The sequence below is a fragment of the Bacillus rossius genome, chromosome 13 (assembly GCF_032445375.1).
Source record: "Bacillus rossius redtenbacheri isolate Brsri chromosome 13, Brsri_v3, whole genome shotgun sequence".
Lineage (NCBI taxonomy): Eukaryota > Metazoa > Arthropoda > Insecta > Phasmatodea > Bacillidae > Bacillus > Bacillus rossius.
Genome location: NC_086340.1, coordinates 33000027 through 33019235, shown reverse-complemented (window position 1 = coordinate 33019235; position 19209 = coordinate 33000027). Strand labels below are relative to the sequence as shown.

The 19209-nt window shown below is 42.9% G+C and overlaps 2 protein-coding genes across 2 annotated transcripts in view; one reads left to right on the top strand and one right to left on the bottom strand.

The window, feature by feature from the left end:
- The window catches only part of LOC134538432 (ATP-binding cassette sub-family G member 1-like), a 314270-nt gene that overhangs the window by 21164 nt on the left and 273897 nt on the right, over nucleotides 1–19209 (top strand). The gene's annotated exons all lie outside the window — the stretch shown is intronic.
- Nucleotides 2649–18170, bottom strand: LOC134538617 (uncharacterized). The gene is made up of 4 exons (XM_063380049.1): nucleotides 18119–18170; nucleotides 7559–7821; nucleotides 4129–6646; nucleotides 2649–2863 (listed from the first exon to the last, which is right to left on the bottom strand). The coding sequence occupies exons 1-4, from the start codon at nucleotides 18168–18170 to the stop codon at nucleotides 2649–2651; spliced, it is 3048 nt and encodes a 1015-aa protein (XP_063236119.1).

Here is a 19209-nt window from a genome sequence, read left to right as displayed (position 1 = left end):
TATCTCTTTATATATACATAAATACCTCCCACTATCTCTATCTCTTGTATGTAAATCTCTATATAGCGCTATACATCTATATATATATCTTTATCTAACCCATTTCATTCTCTATACCTCGCTCTATCTCAACTTATCTCTGTCTCTTTCTATCTCACTATATATATATATATCACTCTATCTCTGTTTCTCTTTTATATTGAAATAAATTATATAATGCGTGCGCACTTATACAACAAAAACATATGAAGTGCTTCTATATAATATGAAATAAACACATTTTTGAAACGATTCGTCCTCCAACTATTGCATAAAGTTATACCGTCTCAGAAACCTTCACGGGCATGCGCATAACAACTCACCAAAATTTCATCGTAATCGGATGAATGTTATAGGAACGCATACGGCACAAACAAACGAAAATTAAAGACATGACAAACGCATCAAACGATGGTGCGTGTAAAATTCAAGGCAACTCTATCTATTGACGACGTTAAGAACAAAACTGTAATTAGTGTCTTTATTTTGCTAGCCGCTGCGAACTCCACTTAGCGGGCTGATCTCACCAAGGAGAAAAATATGAATTTTCCAGACCTTACTATGTGTATGATCGTATGGCAGACATAGAGAAATGACACTCACTCACTATTTGTATGTCTATGACCTATGATTTTTTCTGTTATAAAATGAAATTATCACTTTTTCACTCCCTTAGGGATGAAATTTCATATTAATATGTGGTCTATGTGTTCATCCAGGTTATGAGCTCGCTGTGGGCTAAATTTCATCCAGATCCGTTCAGCCGTTCTGGCGTGATTAACAAATATCCATCCATCCAAACTTTCACATTTATACGTGGAATTACTGTAACAGTATGATGGCAAATATGACTACAGAAAGACAGGATTAAGATCTTCAAACGTTAGTTTTTCCAGAAGATAAAGCAAGCCTAGGCAATTCAATAGCAGTTGCAAGGGGATTATCGAGAAAATATGGTCGAAAATTGATAAATAATAATTTTAAATGCTAAATTGAAATCCAAAAAAAAATTAAATAAAAACAAAAAAAAATTAAGGTGCAAACAGAACTTTTCCGGAAATCCACGTACCAAATGTCACGGCTCTAGGCTTTACTGTGTGCACGCTAAGCGTATTACACACACATACTCTCTTTTATTAATATAGAAGATGTTTACGTCGTTGGGTACGGCAGAGTAAAGGCATTCCTTCCATGAATATATATCGAGGACGTTAGCAAGCAACGATTGGTAAACGTTACAAAAGTAAACAAAGCCTGCCAACCTTACGCCACGCGCAGAGCTGTTCACGAGTATTAACTTTCCAGAACTTGGCCATTTCTTGTAAAAATAATGTGATAATTTTTAACCTTTTGGCTTAGTTGTAAGAGCTTCTGGCTCATGACAGAAGGGTACTGGGTTCGATTCTCACCAGTGTTGTGTTTTTGTTTTTTTGTTTTTTACTGTAGTAATATTTACTTTTCCGTGTTCGTGACCGGGTTTTGTAATGTCCCTTCTCCTCCATCCTGCGCAAGGAAATAGCGAACAATTTCGGAATCATCTCGCCTGGCAGGCCCTAGTCAAGGCTATGGCCATAGCATACACTGTTTAAAATTTTAACCTTAAATGTACGAACTATTCAGGTATCCTACTTAGTAAGCTGATATCTTCGTAAATTTACAAGTACTGAGGTTACCTAAAGTCTGTTTCACGCATAAATTGCAGTACAGAGTAAATAGCTAACACTTTTACCAGGATTGTTCAAATTAAATCGTAGTTTGTATACCATCGTTAATAATAATTATATATGTTTTTTTAACTATACTATTAATTTATTTTTCTAAGACCATAAAATAGTGTCAACTGACAGTATTTTTACAGTTGTAGTCATTCTGACGAAAAAAAAAAAATATTAAATGCTAAACTCAGATTATTATTTCACAGGAGAAACTATTTGTAACACTCAATCACCATTAAGAATAAGTCATTCCGTGAAAGTATGTGCAATTCCGAAAAGAGCCAAACTTCTTATAATGAAATGATGTAAACAAAATATAAATTGTTGGCGTCCAGATACATTATGTGCGTTGACGGAGGAATGGGATAGTAGGTGCGGGGAAGACTGGTATTGTTGGCCTTGCAGTGGCGCTTGACAACTTGCCCGCCCCTGATCCAAGCTTCAATAAACATGTGCATATCGTAATCCGTCATAATGTCCAGCCGTACCTGCGTTTGCTTAAGGGCTCAGCCTACCCGGGCACACACACGGCGTGTAGAGCTTCAGGAAAAACGCGATTTCAAAACTACTCAAGATATCCTAGTGGGGTCTGCTTACAAAAAGCTTTTAAGAGTTATCTGAGGCCTGATAAAGGTTTTATACTGTATTTTTAGACGAGTTAAAATGGCTAAAATGCATGTTTTCGGAGTAATTTTAAGGCGTAAAACAACCAGTGCATATTCTTGAAAGCACTTACGGGACTTGCATTACACCTTTGTCTTCATTTCTCGGCCATATTATGTTACAGTCAGCGCTCAGATCTCACAGTTATTCTGTGACCACGAGAAGACTGCACGCTAGTTAAGAGCCTTGCAGAGACTATACTACGCTAGAAGCAAAATCGAGCATCCCGTCTCACTGACACACATACACCCCTGACGAGGCGGTCCCCTTAAGCATTGCATCGAAAGTGAACCCTGGTGCGTTGACGTAGTGGCTGAAGTCGATGCTGTGAGTCTCGAGGCAAAGCTGACGAAAGTTTTCGAAAACATCAGTGAGCAGCAGCACGTCTGTCTTCAGGTACACATCAATGTAGTCGCTCAGGGTCACACATCCGAACTTGTCCCATGCTGCCTGTGCATGAATATAATCGTCATCGCTAATATTGCTGAAATTTAATTTATTATAAATTTCTTCTTTAGGCGGCAGTTGGGGCTCGACCAGTTTCGCCCAGCTGGGTACATAATCGTAGGGGAGAACACCTTTCCTCGTGACTAGGTACATTTCTGTAGTAAAAATTTTGGCTGGTTCCTCAAATTGTCGGTTTGGCAGGTATGATGCAAGGGATGCCAAACTGTGTGCCATGAATCAGAAAATATCTATAAACTGAACTGAAAAACTGTCGCCTAGCATCTTGAAAAACATAATCATTTTATACTTGCGTGTGGAGTATGATAAATAGTCCCTTATTGTCATAGCCCAGCTGCTTGATTATAAACATTTCGTCGTACGCCAGGTTGTGTAAGTACACCACCAGTTTCTTGGGCCGCCTGCGCAGAAGGTTGCACTGGTTGAAGGCAGCTAGCTCCTAGGTACTTACCACTGAAATGGTCGTGGTCTCGCACTTTATAATTCTAAGCCATAAATGATGTTTTGCAGTAGCAGCACTGTTGGGCTGCAAAGAAGCTGACGTACTCTAATGACATCATAGACCTAATGGGTAGGCTGGTTTCGTATATTTATTTTACTTGTGTTCCAATATTCATAATTGTCTCCACAAAATTCTTCTCAGCATCATTACCCCTGTAAATTATTAAATTCTTTGGCCGCGAGGAAGTGAGCGTAGCTGGGATTAAGTCACTGACGAATTTTACATAAATACAATAACTGTAGTATTCATGTTTCTGATATACATAGTAATTGGCTTCTGGGGGTCCGGCTGGCATGTCTGGATAGACATGAGCAAAAACACGCAAAACGTTTTGTGCATGTAAGACACTGCTGTACTGTTAGTCCCTGTAACTCTTGGTTGGTCATCATAATAGGTAAACCAGTGTTTGCAAACGTGGATTTTGTGATCATAGGCAGTCATTTGGTGCCGGACGAGTCTTGAAAAATATTTAATTTAACAAAGATGCGAGATTGTCTTCTGTTGACATCAGAAGGTCGAAATGGTTTTTCTTCTACTCCTTTAACCTACACTAGCACAAACATATTGTTCTCATAAGTACAATATACGTTTCCAGACACTTAAGGGTTCTTTTTCCAAAAGACGTTTACCTGGTGGAGGGAGTTAGGTAATTACAAAACCGCAAAAGTAAAACTTTCCCTCCAGAAAATGTTTTGTCAAAGTAAGCACAACCATTCCCTTATGATATTTGGTGTACATACCTACCCAGGCTGGCAGGCTTGGGGATCTCGGAGGTTGTAGGCTGGTGGGTCCCTGAAGTTGTGGGCTGGTGGGTCCTAAAGTTGTGGGCTGTTGGGTCCCTGAGGTTGTGGGCTGGTGGGTCCCTGAGGTTGTGGGCTGGCGGGTCCCTGGGGTTGTGGGCTGGTGGGTCCCTGAGGTTGTGGGATAATGGGTCCCTGAGGTTGTGGGCTGGTGGGTCCCTGAGGTTGTGGGATAATGGGTCCCTGAGGTTGTGGGCTGGTGGGTCCCTGATGTTGTGGGATAATGGGTCCCTGAGGTTGTGGGCTGGTGGGTCCCTGGGGTTGTGGGATAATGGGTCCCTGAGGTTGTGGGCTGGTGGGTCCCTGAGGTTGTGGGATAATGGGTCCCTGAGGTTGTGGGCTGGTGGGTCCCTGAGGTTGTGGGATAATGGGTCCCTGAGGTTGTGGGCTGGTGGGTCCCTGAGGTTGTGGGATAATGGGTCCCTGAGGTTGTGGGCTGGTGGGTCCCTGAGGTTGTGGGATAATGGGTCCCTGAGGTTGTGGGCTGGTGGGTCCCTGAGGTTGTGGGATAATGGGTCCCTGAGGTTGTGGGCTGGTGGGTCCCTGAGGTTGTGGGATAATGGGTCCCTGAGGTTGTGGGCTGGTGGGTCCCTGAGGTTGTGGGATAATGGGTCCCTGAGGTTGTGGGCTGGTGGGTCCCTGAGGTTGTGGGATAATGGGTCCCTGAGGTTGTGGGCTGGTGGGTCCCTGGGGTTGTGGGATAATGGGTCCCTGAGGTTGTGGGCTGGTGGGTCCCTGAGGTTGTGGGATAATGGGTCCCTGAGGTTGTGGGATAATGGGTCCCTGGGGTTGTGGGCTGGTGGGTCCCTGGGGTTGTGGGCTGGTGGGTCCCTGGGGTTGTGGGATAATGGGTCCCTGAGGTTGTGGGCTGGTGGGTCCCTGAGGTTGTGGGATAATGGGTCCCTGAGGTTGTGGGCTGGTGGGTTCCTGAGGTTGTGGGATAATGGGTCCCTGAGGTTGTGGGCTGGTGGGTCCCTGAGGTTGTGGGATAATGGGTCCCTGAGGTTGTGGGCTGGTGGGTCCCTGGGGTTGTGGGATAATGGGTCCCTGAGGTTGTGGGCTGGTGGGTCCCTGGGGTTGTGGGATAATGGGTCCCTGAGGTTGTGGGCTGGTGGGTCCCTGAGGTTGTGGGATAATGGGTCCCTGAGGTTGTGGGCTGGTGGGTCCCTGGGGTTGTGGGATAATGGGTCCCTGAGGTTGTGGGCTGGTGGGTCCCTGAGGTTGTGGGATAATGGGTCCCTGAGGTTGTGGGATAATGGGTCCCTGAGGTTGTGGGCTGGTGGGTCCCTGAGGTTGTGGGATAATGGGTCCCTGAGGTTGTGGGCTGGTGGGTCCCTGGGGTTGTGGGATAATGGGTCCCTGAGGTTGTGGGCTGGTGGGTCCCTGGGGTTGTAGGATAATGGGTCCCTGAGGTTGTGGGCTGGTGGGTCCCTGAGGTTGTGGGATAATGGGTCCCTGAGGTTGTGGGCTGGTGGGTCCCTGGGGTTGTGGGATAATGGGTCCCTGAGGTTGTGGGCTGGTGGGTCCCTGAGGTTGTGGGATAATGGGTCCCTGAGGTTGTGGGCTGGTGGGTCCCTGGGGTTGTGGGATAATGGGTCCCTGAGGTTGTGGGCTGGTGGGTTCCTGAGGTTGTGGGATAATGGGTCCCTGAGGTTGTGGGCTGGTGGGTCCCTGAGGTTGTGGGATAATGGGTCCCTGAGGTTGTGGGCTGGTGGGTCCCTGAGGTTGTGGGATAATGGGTCCCTGAGGTTGTGGGCTGGTGGGTCCCTGGGGTTGTGGGATAATGGGTCCCTGGGGTTGTGGGATAATGGGTCCCTGAGGTTGTGGGCTGGTGGGTCCCTGGGGTTGTGGGATAATGGGTCCCTGAGGTTGTGGGCTGGTGGGTCCCTGAGGTTGTGGGATAATGGGTCCCTGAGGTTGTGGGCTGGTGGGTCCCTGGGGTTGTGGGATAATGGGTCCCTGAGGTTGTGGGCTGGTGGGTCCCTGAGGTTGTGGGATAATGGGTCCCTGAGGTTGTGGGCTGGTGGGTCCCTGAGGTTGTGGGATAATGGGTCCCTGAGGTTGTGGGCTGGTGGGTCCCTGAGGTTGTGGGCTGGCGGGTCCCTGGGGTTGTGGGCTGGCGGGTCCCTGGGGTTGTGGGCTGGCGGGTCCCTGGGGTTGTGGGCTGGCGGGTCCCTGGGGTTGTGGGCTGGCGGGTCCCTGGGGTTGTGGGCTGGCAGGTCCCTGGGGTTGTGGGCTGGCGGGTCCCTGGGGTTGTGGGCGGGTGAATCTCGGAGGTCGTATGCAAGCGGGTCTCGGTGGTCGTATGCAAGCGGGTCTCGGTGGTCGTATGCAAGCGGGTCGCGGTGGTCGTATGCAAGCGGGTCTCGGTGGTCGTATGCAGGCGGGTCTCGGTGGTCGTATGCAGGCGGGTCTCGGTGGTCGAATGCAGGCGGGTCTCGGAGGTCGAATGCAGTAAGGGTCTCGGAGGTCGAATGCAGTAAGGGTCTCGGAGGTCGAATGCAGTAAGGGTCTCGGAGGTCGAATGCAGTAAGGGTCTCGGAGGTCGAATGCAGTAAGGGTCTCGGAGGTCGAATGCAGTAAGGGTCTCGGAGGTCGAATGCAGTAAGGGTCTCGGAGGTCGAATGCAGTAAGGGTCTCGGAGGTCGAATGCAGTAAGGGTCTCGGAGGTCGAATGCAGTAAGGGTCTCGGAGGTCGAATGCAGTAAGGGTCTCGGAGGTCGAATGCAGTAAGGGTCTCGGAGGTCGAATGCAGTAAGGGTCTCGGAGGTCGAATGCAGTAAGGGTCTCGGAGGTCGAATGCAGTAAGGGTCTCGGAGGTCGAATGCAGTAAGGGTCTCGGAGGTCGAATGCAGTAAGGGTCTCGGAGGTCGAATGCAGTAAGGGTCTCGGAGGTCGAATGCAGTAAGGGTCTCGGAGGTCGAATGCAGTAAGGGTCTCGGAGGTCGAATGCAGTAAGGGTCTCGGAGGTCGAATGCAGTAAGGGTCTCGGAGGTCGAATGCAGTAAGGGTCTCGGAGGTCGAATGCAGTAAGGGACTCGGAGGTCGAATGCAGTAAGGGACTCGGAGGTCGAATGCAGTAAGGGTCTCGGAGGTCGAATGCAGTAAGGGTCTCGGAGGTCGAATGCAGTAAGGGTCTCGGAGGTCGAATGCAGTAAGGGTCTCGGAGGTCGAATGCAGTAAGGGTCTCGGAGGTCGAATGCAGTAAGGGTCTCGGAGGTCGAATGCAGTAAGGGTCTCGGAGGTCGAATGCAGTAAGGGTCTCGGTGGTCGAATGCAGTAAGGGTCTCGGTGGTCGAATGCAGGCGGGTCTCTGTGGTCAAGGCTGGCAGTTCTTCTAGGTTGTGGGCTGGTGGGTCTTCGAGGTTGTGTGCTTGCGGGTCCCTGGGGTTGTGGGCTTGCGGGTCCCTGGGGTTGTGGGCTTGCGGGTCCCTGGGGTTGTGGGCTTGCGGTTCCCTGGGGTTGTGGGCTTGCGGGTCCCTGGGGTTGTGGGCTTGCGGGTCCCTGGGGTTGTGGGCTTGCGGGTCCCTGGGGTTGTGGGCTTGCGGGTCCCTGGGGTTGTGGGCTTGCGGGTCCCTGGGGTTGTGGGCTTGCGGGTCTCGATGGTCGAGGGCTGCCTTTTTCATGTGTTTGTAGGCTGGCGGGTCCCCGTGGTCGTTAATTCTTCAACACATATATCAAATACATATTTCAGATTTTTTCTTTAGAAAGTCTTCCAATAACGAATGCACTGCGCTACGATTAACAGTATCTGAATGTGTTGCATTGTTACTATCAAACTGGTTTCAGCTGGCGGAGACATATCGTGCGGCGACGCTGGTTCGACGGTTTACCAGCACGTGTACGGCGTCGAGCAAAGGTGGTTCAGGCTTGGACGGACATAAAATGTCCTGGATTCGGTGGCGTCCTGAGTCTTGTTCCGTCAGTGCTGTAAATACTTGAACTATTGTGCCGGGAACTTGTTCCTTGGTGCTGCCAGTTCAGTTCGTCGTTTAAGATTAAACACAATGCCTGAACAGTCTATTTGTTGTTGCGATAGCTTGTAGCTGCGTGGCAATTGAGCCATTAAGAAATGCAAAACTCCGCCATAACTAATTTCCGTATAGGGGCGCAAATTGTACTTTTCGTCGAAAAATGAGTATTCGACACATCCAAAGTCCGGCTTAGAACTCAGGTACTCGAGCTATCGGTTAAACGGTGTAATAGTCCTGTCTTAAACTGATTCGTCGGCCGGAATTCTGATCTATTTATACAAAATAATGAATATTTAGGTATATCAAAATTTAAAAAAAAACAATGTTCAGGTGTGTCAATATTTAAAAAAAAATTATTATTCATACTGCGAGTGCCATTCCGCAGTAGCTGTGAGTTTGTACAGGCACTCGATCAAATATGTCGTGTGGCTGCTGGCCATACATGACACAAAGCTTGCAAAGGGAAGGACAGCCATATTCAGTCTGCAGGTGTGCAATTTGTAATTGTGCTCCGCATAACTCGCTCAGCCATTTCTTCTGCTCATGTCCGGCAATGCAAATTATTTTGTTTTGTAATAATAAATTGTCTAGAGTTTTTTTTTCACTTGTTGGTACGGAATTTCCCCTTCATATCACTTCAGGCCGTGGTAGTATTTGCACAGCCATTCATTAGAACGTTTGCTTTTTTCGTCGAGTAGTTTTCAAGGTTACGAAGGCTGGAAGGCCGGGTTTGAGTCGTGCCGTTGGAGGTGACAGAAATCTCCTTGAGCACGAATCCGTTTTGGCTCTGGAAATCTGACTTGTTGCAGTACATCTTGTCGCCAGCAATGTCCAGTCGTTACTAATTTAATCTCGCTAACACGTCGGAATTTATGAGAGAATTTTCACGAGACCTGACAACGAGCCGTAACCTATGACTATCGTGGAGTATCAGGAAGTACGCGGTCGTGTTTGGTGAAAAATTAACTTTTGTAGAAATTTCCAACCTATAATCGATTATGAAATTGCTCATATCAAACACAAGCAATGCAGCTACTGATTAGTACATTTCCTGACTCTACCAGGTAAAGTTCCCGACCATAGTACGAAGACTAAATCTGCGAGCACATGTGAAAACGTAGGTATACATCGCCATTTTACATATCTATGTTCTTGTCTACGTAGGGATAGCTTTCGTTTCTCAATAAATAATAGTTTAAAAAAACTAAAAAAACACGCTTTTATAGAAAAAAACATTAAAAAAATAGAAAATAAATTTTAATAAATTTGAATTAAAAATAACGTAAAATAAAAAAATGTATGTTGTTTAAAAAAAGCGTGGGGTGAATGATGTCAATAGTTATAATTATTTTATTGACAGATATGAGTAGAAGGATTATCATTTTTAATAATATCTTAAAATGCACCCCACGCTTTTTTTTAAATAACATACAATTTCTTTTTATTTTACGTTATTTTTAATTCAAATTTATTAAAATTTATTTTCTATTTTTTAGTTGGATTTTCTATAAAAGCGTGTTTTTTTAGTTTTTTTACCTATTGTTTATTTTCTACTTTTTAGTTTAGTTTATTTATAAAGCGTTTTTTTTTATTTTTTTAAACTGTTATTTGTTCTAATCTACTATTAATTCCGTGATAACTATAAGTAACTGTAATTATTTTCCAAATTATTAATGTGTACAGCCGTATTGATAGTCAAATCTCGATTTTAGAAGCCATTCAAAGATTTTAACGTTATCCATATATACCTACAGTGAGACTTAATGGTATAAGGTTATTGACGAAAAAGTGATATCGACCAGTCTTACATACTGTACGAAATTAATGTTGTGAAGCAGGAAAGGATGGAAGTTACAGATTAATTATTACGTGAAGCATTCCACATTTACGTAACAGAAATTTTGGGAATGATAAGGATTGAGAAAGGATTGAGAAAGTATTGGGAAAGGATGAGGAAAGGACCTTCTCAATAAGAGTGTATAGAATATGTGAGAAAATTTCGGATAGCCCGGACTGGGATTCGAACCCAGAGCCTTCCAATGACATGTCGGCTGCTCTACCATCGGGCGCTCGATGTACGATAAATATGGAACAAAGCGCCCCACGCTTTTTTTAACAATAATACTAGTATTGTTCATTCATTATTGGTTTAAGCTTACTTTAAAAATTATTTTTAACTTTTTTAGTTCGATGTGCTTTAAAAGCGTGTTTATTAATTTTTTTAAACTTTATTTATTTTTCACTTTTTAGTTTGAATAGAAGGATTGGCGAAGTCCCAGACGAATTAGTTGGATTTACGGCACCAATCCCAAAATTTGTTGAAAAGAAAACAAATGTTTTTTTTTTTCCAGCCGTGGACAGGATTAGAACCCACGACCGGTGAGTTCTTAGGTTGACGTAATCGAAGACCCGCGCCTTAATCCGCTCGGCCAACAAACCAACCGTCGAGAATATATTGTAATAATACTAATACCCCGAGTGCTCGAGCTGGAAAGTAGGTAGACGGTACGCATGCGCCGACTGCACGGTTGTCTCACTTGCTCTCACACAGAGGCTGGGTGAGGACATTATTTTATTGTGTCGATCATAATCAGGATGAGAGAACCTTATTAAATTAGTGTATTGTCACCGGTCCTCGATAAGTGTACGAAGTTTAGATTAAATCTGTCAGTTTAAAGTTGGTCAAAATCGAGTGCAAAGGAGTCGGTTACAAACATACAAACAAACATACAGGTGAAGCTAATATAAAGCGTGTAAAAACTAAACATTTTCCAAAAAAACACTGGTTGAAAACTGAGCTGTTAGCCTTGGAATTCATTTGCCTGTCAGTTTAAAGTGCTAAAATTATGTATATTTGCTTTTCAAAGCTCGAAGACGTTTTAACAATCCAGTGGTTCCTTCAATTTTGGGTTAATATGAGGCAGTCTCCTAATTCCAACTGTGAAACGCAAATTCTACCGGTTTTTCCTTCTTGACAAAATTCAACAGTCTCACCCTCTCTTATGGCTTTTGGGCGAGAGGTCATGTAATTACCCAGTTATTGATGGGCTTGAATTAATATTTTTTTATAATCTTCCGAATTCCAGAAGCAAGGAAACTGGAACACAAACATCGAATTTTTTATGTTCGTAAACAGGAACCTTGAAATCCTTTTATATTGCAAACTTCACGATTTTCGCTGAACACCAGGGTTTCACGTTCCATCTATAGAAATAATGTTCAGTTCAAACGTGACATTTCGACTGGAAGAAATGGTGGCTGAATGCATGCAATTTGCCTTTGCCTGCGTGCCTCTTATACGTATAAACGACTGCGACGTTAATGTGTAGACATCTTGTGGCATTAATGGAATACGAACTTCTCTTCCTAGTGAATATGGTCCTTGGAGTTACGGGGAGTGGTAGTGGTACTCGACCTTACTGATAAGTCATTAAGCTCGGCCTTTTCCTCAATGCTTAAAATGTTGGCCACCATGCTTGCGCACTTTTTAACCTATACCACGGAGATACTTCACGCTAAGAGATGTTAACTTGCCACGGCCTCGTAGCGGACTGGTTCTGGTTTCGTGTAGCTTCTGTGTTTTATAGGTCTCGAAAACCAAGCCCATCGCTTCAAGTGTATACAAAGTGTATTTTCTTTGTTTCGAAAATTTACAGGTTTATTGTTCTGATCGACAATTGAGACTACTTCGTGGCAATTACCGGACAGTAAATAATGCTTTGCGACACTTGTATGAGCCTATATCCTGGCGGTTCGGTGGTTGAAAACTCGTAAATACAATTGCTCATTTTATCGTTTATGTAAACACCGTCTGCCAAATTACACTTTATTCTTATAACATTTGTCGACATAGTATTTGCCGTCTGTGTGGAGACATGCAAAGTTTTGGCCGCGTTTATTTTCGGTTATAATCCGAGCATCGTACCTATGGTACCTGTTTTCTAAAAGGCGATTTGTTTGCTACACAAAAGTTTGCACTATAACGTATTGGAATTATCTCTTCAAACATGGTGTTTGTATGTAGGGCGTGCCTGATGCAACTTGCAACATCTTTCAACTTGTACGCACCAGTGGGAATTGTTATTTCTTGAACGGAAACATCCCTCAGGAAACTAATTTTGCATTTATATTTTTATATATTCGGTATGGCATTATAAGATTAAAAATCTAAGCGCCCGACACCCCATTCTCATTCTAACTCCAAAAACGGGTAGAAATTTGCTCGAAGCTTTGAGCTATGACCCGGCAAATTAAGTGTTATCGACATGACTTGTTAATTTTCAAAACAGTTCTGTTACTTTATAAGCAAAAAATTATCTACTTTTTTTTTACTTATAAAGTGAAGCCACAAGTGTCCACAGTTGGTTTCGTTAGGCGACTGTTCAGTTTGGAATAGTAGTACAGTGTAGTGGTATGGCCGAGGTACCATCTAAGTTTTGGTGGAGGTCTCAAATTACAGAAACTATATAAGTACTCGGCCATTATTTCAGACTTTATGTATGCCAGCCAGTGCGTGCCACATCCTGTAGACACATCTAAATTAATAATAGCACGCTCACGAGGCTTTGGCTTGCTAGGTAACGTGTCTCGCATAAACATGCCTCGGAAATTTGGTATTTTCAGTTTTAGAGCGTACCTGATTAAATATATATTGGTTAACAGACGTTTTAGCAGGTAACTTAGGATTTTTTCACATGTAACCTTTCCATGCCTCAACCTGCTTTGAAGGGTCGTAAGATAAGTCCTGCGCTATTTTTTACCCATGGAAATGGCTTTCATGTTGGCATTCTGACGTTGTGCTTCCTTTAAATGTTTCTGTTGGTTCTCGGAAGTATTGACTGAACTAGCTATGTTTGCCTCCGAGTGATCCAATGGTAGGTAAAAGCAAGGGCAGGAATCCGCCCTTTTTCTTGGTCTTTTGTGCACTAGGTTTTCTCTTTGTCTTTGACTTTGTCTTTGTGCATTCGTCTTTGACTTGTTGTCCTAGCTTGGCGAGAACACATTCCTATTTTGGTTCTTGCCTTCGTGATTTTGGATTCGCCTCACGCCGCGATTTTTTCTCCAAGTTATGAATTCGATTATTTGCTTATATATTGGGATTCCTGTACCAGTATCTTGTCAGCTAGGTGACTTAAATACAAATTTATATGAGGAAATAAGTAATATCGTACTGCTTGCGCTTCTCATAAAGAGAATTAATCCCCATATCACCTAGGACTAGTAGTTGACCAGCTTTGGCTAGTTTCATTCCTGAACCGCAGAATCTGTAACCTGGAATGTGTAGCTCGAAATGTAGATTATTAATCAGCGAGTATAAGAGTACTTCTCCGGACTTGCTCGCAAAACTCATCACAGCACACTGGGCTAAAAACTAATATACGCTTATTTTATACAATTTCGCCAGTACAATGCAAATCTTCAAGCAAGAAGTGTGTTTGCCCGTGCGTATAACACAACACGATGTAGTCAGTGCGTGCGAAACGTGTCACGGCTCGTTATTACCTTCTACCATACGATGAGTTTTGGCGGGGCCATCCAACTGCGGCAGAACGTGTGTTCTACGGAGTTTGTTGGAGGAACCAAACGGCCTTAGGTTCGAAAACGTGTACCTATATTCCAAGCCAAAGTACCAGCGTCTACCTACGATTTTACGTTCGGTGGAAGGCCTGCAGTATTTTCCGTTTATCGATAATGCAGATATGCTGCCTCCTAGTGAAGCAAGAGCCAATTCTGTAATAGTTTTTGATGTTGTGTATGAAAATCAAGGCATAATACAAGAATACTTTTTCATGGGCAGACATGCAAAAGTATACTGTATTTACCTGTGTCATACCTACAGCGAATTCCGAAACATTTGCTTCGTGACAATGCTAATTTCATAGTACTTTTCCCCATGGATGAACTTAATTTAAGTCGTGCTTATGCCGATCACGTTAACACTGACATGACTTTCCAGGAATTCAAATACATGTGTTCCTTGTGCTGAAAAAATGAGCACGGATTCTTAGTTAGTCAAAGACTGGCCTCTATATAAAGGCAGGTACAGACAAGGTTTCGATCAGTTTATAATAAAAAAATGAGTCATAGAATTTCGAAATATGGTCGTAGCAGTTGAGACTTTCATACTGTTCTCGGGTCTCACGATGCCGACATCCGGAAATACATTTCGCTACTGGCTCAAAAAGTATAAAGTGTGAAAAACTAATTACTAGGGTACCTGCTAGCCATCGACCAGCGTGCGGAGAGCTCGGATTCACAAATTCGCAACATGATCGAAGTATCGAATGCACAAAGACGCAATTACCCAAAGTCGCTTCTAGCCAAACTTAATTTGCGTCTAGTGACGAAAGGCGTTTCCCAGTAATTTTTGATGAAAAACCCGATTTAGCTAAACAGTTGTACGAGGTGATCGAATCCATATATGCTAAGTACTTACTCGCAAAGCAGCACAGATTAGCTGACGAAGTTCGTAGGGAAGAGGACTTGAAACCCCTAAGTGCATGTCTGGATAATTTCATAGCCACGTGGGACGAAGACGCACGTGAAAAACCCGCTAAAATCGAAATCAAGGAAGAGTCACAGTCTACAACCTCAGCGAAACGTAAGAGTTCTCCCAAAAGCTACACTACTTCCAGCGTGTATTCTAGCATGCAAGAAGTACAGCATAACAGATTTCTCAGGAAGAAACCTTGTAACAAGGGACTCGAACTCGGACCACTCGTGAACGAATACTTCACCTCTGATGAATCTGGAACAAGCGATACGACTTATGGTGTACATTTATTGTCTGGTAATATTATCCAATGTGGTAAGGACAAAATTAAACTTACTCGCGGCCTGTGTGAGTTGGTGTTTCACAAAAAAAAAATTACGTTATTTGGAGAAGGATTTGCGAAAATATAAAACTACTAAAAGCCACACACGCTGATTTCGCAAACGGACCCAAGCTCACGAAGATTTAAGGACAATGATCATGAAAGGTATCCATTTATAACCAGCCTTTTATTCGGAAATCTCAAGGGCTGAGCTACATAAACTCGATTTAGGCAAAAAAAATCGTTGGGATGACTCCAATGAATTAAGTTTCAAGACTGAGACTTTTGAAAGCATCAAAGAGTGTTGGAAAATTAATCGCACACAAATGAAATAGTTTCCATTATCGAAGAATTACAGGAAGCGGGCTACATTGAATACTAACCATGACAAAGTATGCCATGCGTGCGAGTTTCATAAAACCCCAAGACACAATTAGCCACAACAAAATATCATAATTTTAGGATTGAACGACTATTTGCAGTCCGATTTTACTGAAATTCTCGAATACGCGCGTGCGAACAGTCATATTTATTTGGTCTATGCCCTTGAAACTAATAACTGCTGCTGTCGTTATGAATGCGATGACCGATGTTTTTAAGCAAAAATGTAGGCTGTTATTATTGCAGACGGACGATGGGAAATAATATTTTAATGCATTATTCAAGGCATTGATGACAATTACGGCATAAATGACTACTCTTTCGTACTGCTAAAAATAAACTGTATAGATATTTGATAGCGAATGCAACTTTCAAGTGTTTGTATATCTTGCCGAAAATAGTAGGTAAGCCACGGGGCATTCTAACACGAAAATGAAGCCAAAGGACCTACATGACAATCGCTTGCTTCGAACCGTGTACTCCAATAAGTGACTGGATCCGCGAAAGAAGAAAGCTAATGTCGGTGACTTTTACGAATCCAAAAAAATCTCGGAATATTTCAAAGGCCCTCCAAGGGAAAGTGGACTGGTAAATTATTTTGTATTTTTAGGATAAGACATGCCGATCCTCGAACGTATTTTCTGGAAGACTTGAACAATAAAAAAAAGTGAGTTGGCTTTTATCAGAACGAATTTTAAAAAAAATAAGTTTCCAGCACTTTTCTTGTTGAAAAAGTTTTGAAACGCAAGATCAGTAAAGCTTTGATTCGCTGGCTCTTCCATGGACCTGAGTTTGATTTGTGGGTGGATGAAAAAGGTATTTTGAAACATTGACGTTTTACTCTGTGTGTAATATTATGTAAATAAAATGTTATGAGTAATTGAAAGGATTTTTTATTTCTGTAAACGTAATAATGTAACATGTCTGGTGAGAGCATTTGTGGAATAGCAGGTGCTCCATGCCATGGCTAGCTGGCAACTTCCACTGTTTTTACCCTCCATGCGGCCCAGGAAGAGGCGGTGCTAGGACTCTGATGCAGCAGCACTTCGGTGGTCAGCGGACGTGCACTCCCATGCTCCTTGACCCATCACCTGGCGTTGTGATATGACTTTGCTTTCTCTCTCTCTCTGCAGTGATGAACTGTATTTTCTAAGAATTTCACAAATGTTAATTGAAAATTTTTCAAGAATTTTAGTGAACTTGAACTTATTATGAATCGCATAACTTGAATATATCATTATGACATTATATTTTAATTCTTTTTAGTATAGTGGTAGGTTTTAACAACAATTTTTTTTTAATTTCCATCACTTTTACCTACCAATACCGGCTGAATACAGAAAAGACAGTTATTCAAACTACAATTTATAGGTAGAATACAATGGTTCAGGTTCTTACAGTTTACATAAATCACTTTGACAATTTTTAAAAGCAATAAACACATTTAACACATTAGTTTTATAGACTACTAGCTGCCCGACCCGGCTTCGCACGGTTGTATTTATGGGGGGTAAAATGAGACCAAATCTCCTATTTACAGTTATAATAAATGAAATAAAATGAAAATTAATTAATTTTGACAAAAACTTAATACAATGCTTTGTAATGTACCGAAGAAAAAACGAATAGCACCGATGGTTTCCCGACTCTCAAGCACGCAACGTTGTCATGGAGACAAAGTACCCACTGTTTCCCGGGCTTAAACACCAATCAACATTGATAATCAGTTTATTATTAATTATAAATTATTAAGACTATTAATCGAAATAAAAACTACCCTATCTCTCAAGTTGGAAACAATTACACATAAATGCCAATTTTCATCGAAATCGGTTGACTTGTTAAAGAGTTCACTGGACCTTTTTAGAAATCAGATGTAGTTAGTAATTGTCTTCTTAATTTGAATAATTTATATCACTTTCAAATCCTGACCGACTTTGTTCTACCAGTGTATAGTTATTTACCTGTATATATCTAAAAATTGGTGGTCTGTATTTAATGAGTGATGAGGACTACACTAACAATGAAATAGTCGTTGCCATGGAGACGAATGAAGCATCAACAATGCTACAGCCGTTGCCGTGGTGATTTTCTGCCAAATCATACATACATCACATTAGAAAACTCTAAAATTATCAGATTAAGACCATTAATCGAATTAAAAACTATCCTATCTCTCAAGTTGGAAAAAATTACACATAAATGCCAATTTTCATCGAAATCGGTTAAGTGGTTTAGGAGTCCATTGAGGACAAACATTGTGACACGAGATTTATATATATTAAGATATTGATTTTTATTTTTACATTAACTTTGCAGTGGAAAAGTTTTCTTTGTCCTGGTCACGGGGAACATATGTCTTCTAACGTTCCCCACTGCGGTGTTTCCCTGTACATATATAAACAAATGTTTTGTTTCGTGGCACTGTTCGTTGTATCGATGATTGTGATCACCATTTTGAGAACTTATGAGTTCTTAAAGCATACATGGGAAACATGCTCTTGGGTGACTGACATTCATTACGCAATTGTAGACCTCTCAGTCAAAGGCAGACACCGGTTTCACAGTTTTGTACGGATATTTCGGGTCCCATTTAAGCCGATTTTGTGTCCAGTCTCGACACGACTCTAGCTATGTGATGAATGTAACACTGTAGTTCGACCCATATGAAAAAGTAATCTTCGGAGATGTCAAAGAATGTGCACTTGTTTGCCTCATGGCGAGTGTGGGTCCGGATAGAACCGCAGGGAGGCGAATTACTTACCTTCATCGTCGTCCTCTACCTCGCAGTACATGACGACGTCCATGTATTTCATGGTTGTTGTCCGCTGTGAAAACCATGTGGTGGAGCTCTGAACTTGTGCCATGATGGCGGGGGTTCGGGTGATGAAGTGCCATGGATTGGCGTATGCCGAGTCCACGATGTGTGACTGCCATGGCTCGTCGGGGTGTTGGCCACAACACGTTCAGGACAGAGGGCGGTGGTATCGGCAGGTCCAAAACCCTCTGCCAACCATGGTCGCTTGATGACAGCGGTGGTGAAGTGTCTTCAGCGACACAACGAAAAAAATGATGCGGTAATTGTGACAACATTTACAGAAAATTTAAATTATGATGGAAGATTCTCGTAAGCAAGGCTGTGAGGCTGGTCTTGAAAGTGTCGATACACAAACACAATATTTACCGCTGTTCATCCCCTTCGCTCTCCCCTAAGACACTGTCCACGCCATCATCTTGATCCACTTTGGGCTGCCATCGCAGCCCCAACGCATGTTTGAACCGCGTGGTGCAGATATAAAATGAACACTTTATCCGCCAGGAACCCGGCGAGAACATTGTGGATGGTGGATGATAGATTATGTTGTACTTCTTAAAAGTTCATACTGACGTTGCCATGCACCATTTCCATCACAAAATCGCGGACATCCTCTATGAAAACCATACTGAATGTATTACAAATAGCAGCACAACTGAAGGGGCCCCGGGCTAGCTAGTCGGTATTTATAGCATGAAATTGAGGCAGGGGTTGGGGAAAACTATAGCAAAGGTGGGGAACCAATCAGGAACGAGCATAGAATAGGGTGGTAGAGCCAATAGTATTAAAGCTCGAAGAAGGGGATGGCAAGAAATGAGTAATTTATGGGAAGAGGGGAATGGGGATTTTCAGTTCATATATGCTTTGGAAAAAGCAGCTCTGTAAGCTGCCACTACGGGGGGAGATTACTTTTTGTTGCCCTCACCGGGTTCATGATTAAAGTGCGTTTTTTTATTAAAATTTATCTAAGTAATTAATTTTATAAATTTCTAATTTTCCTGATTTTCTAGCATAAAAATATCGATTTTTAAAATTATGGC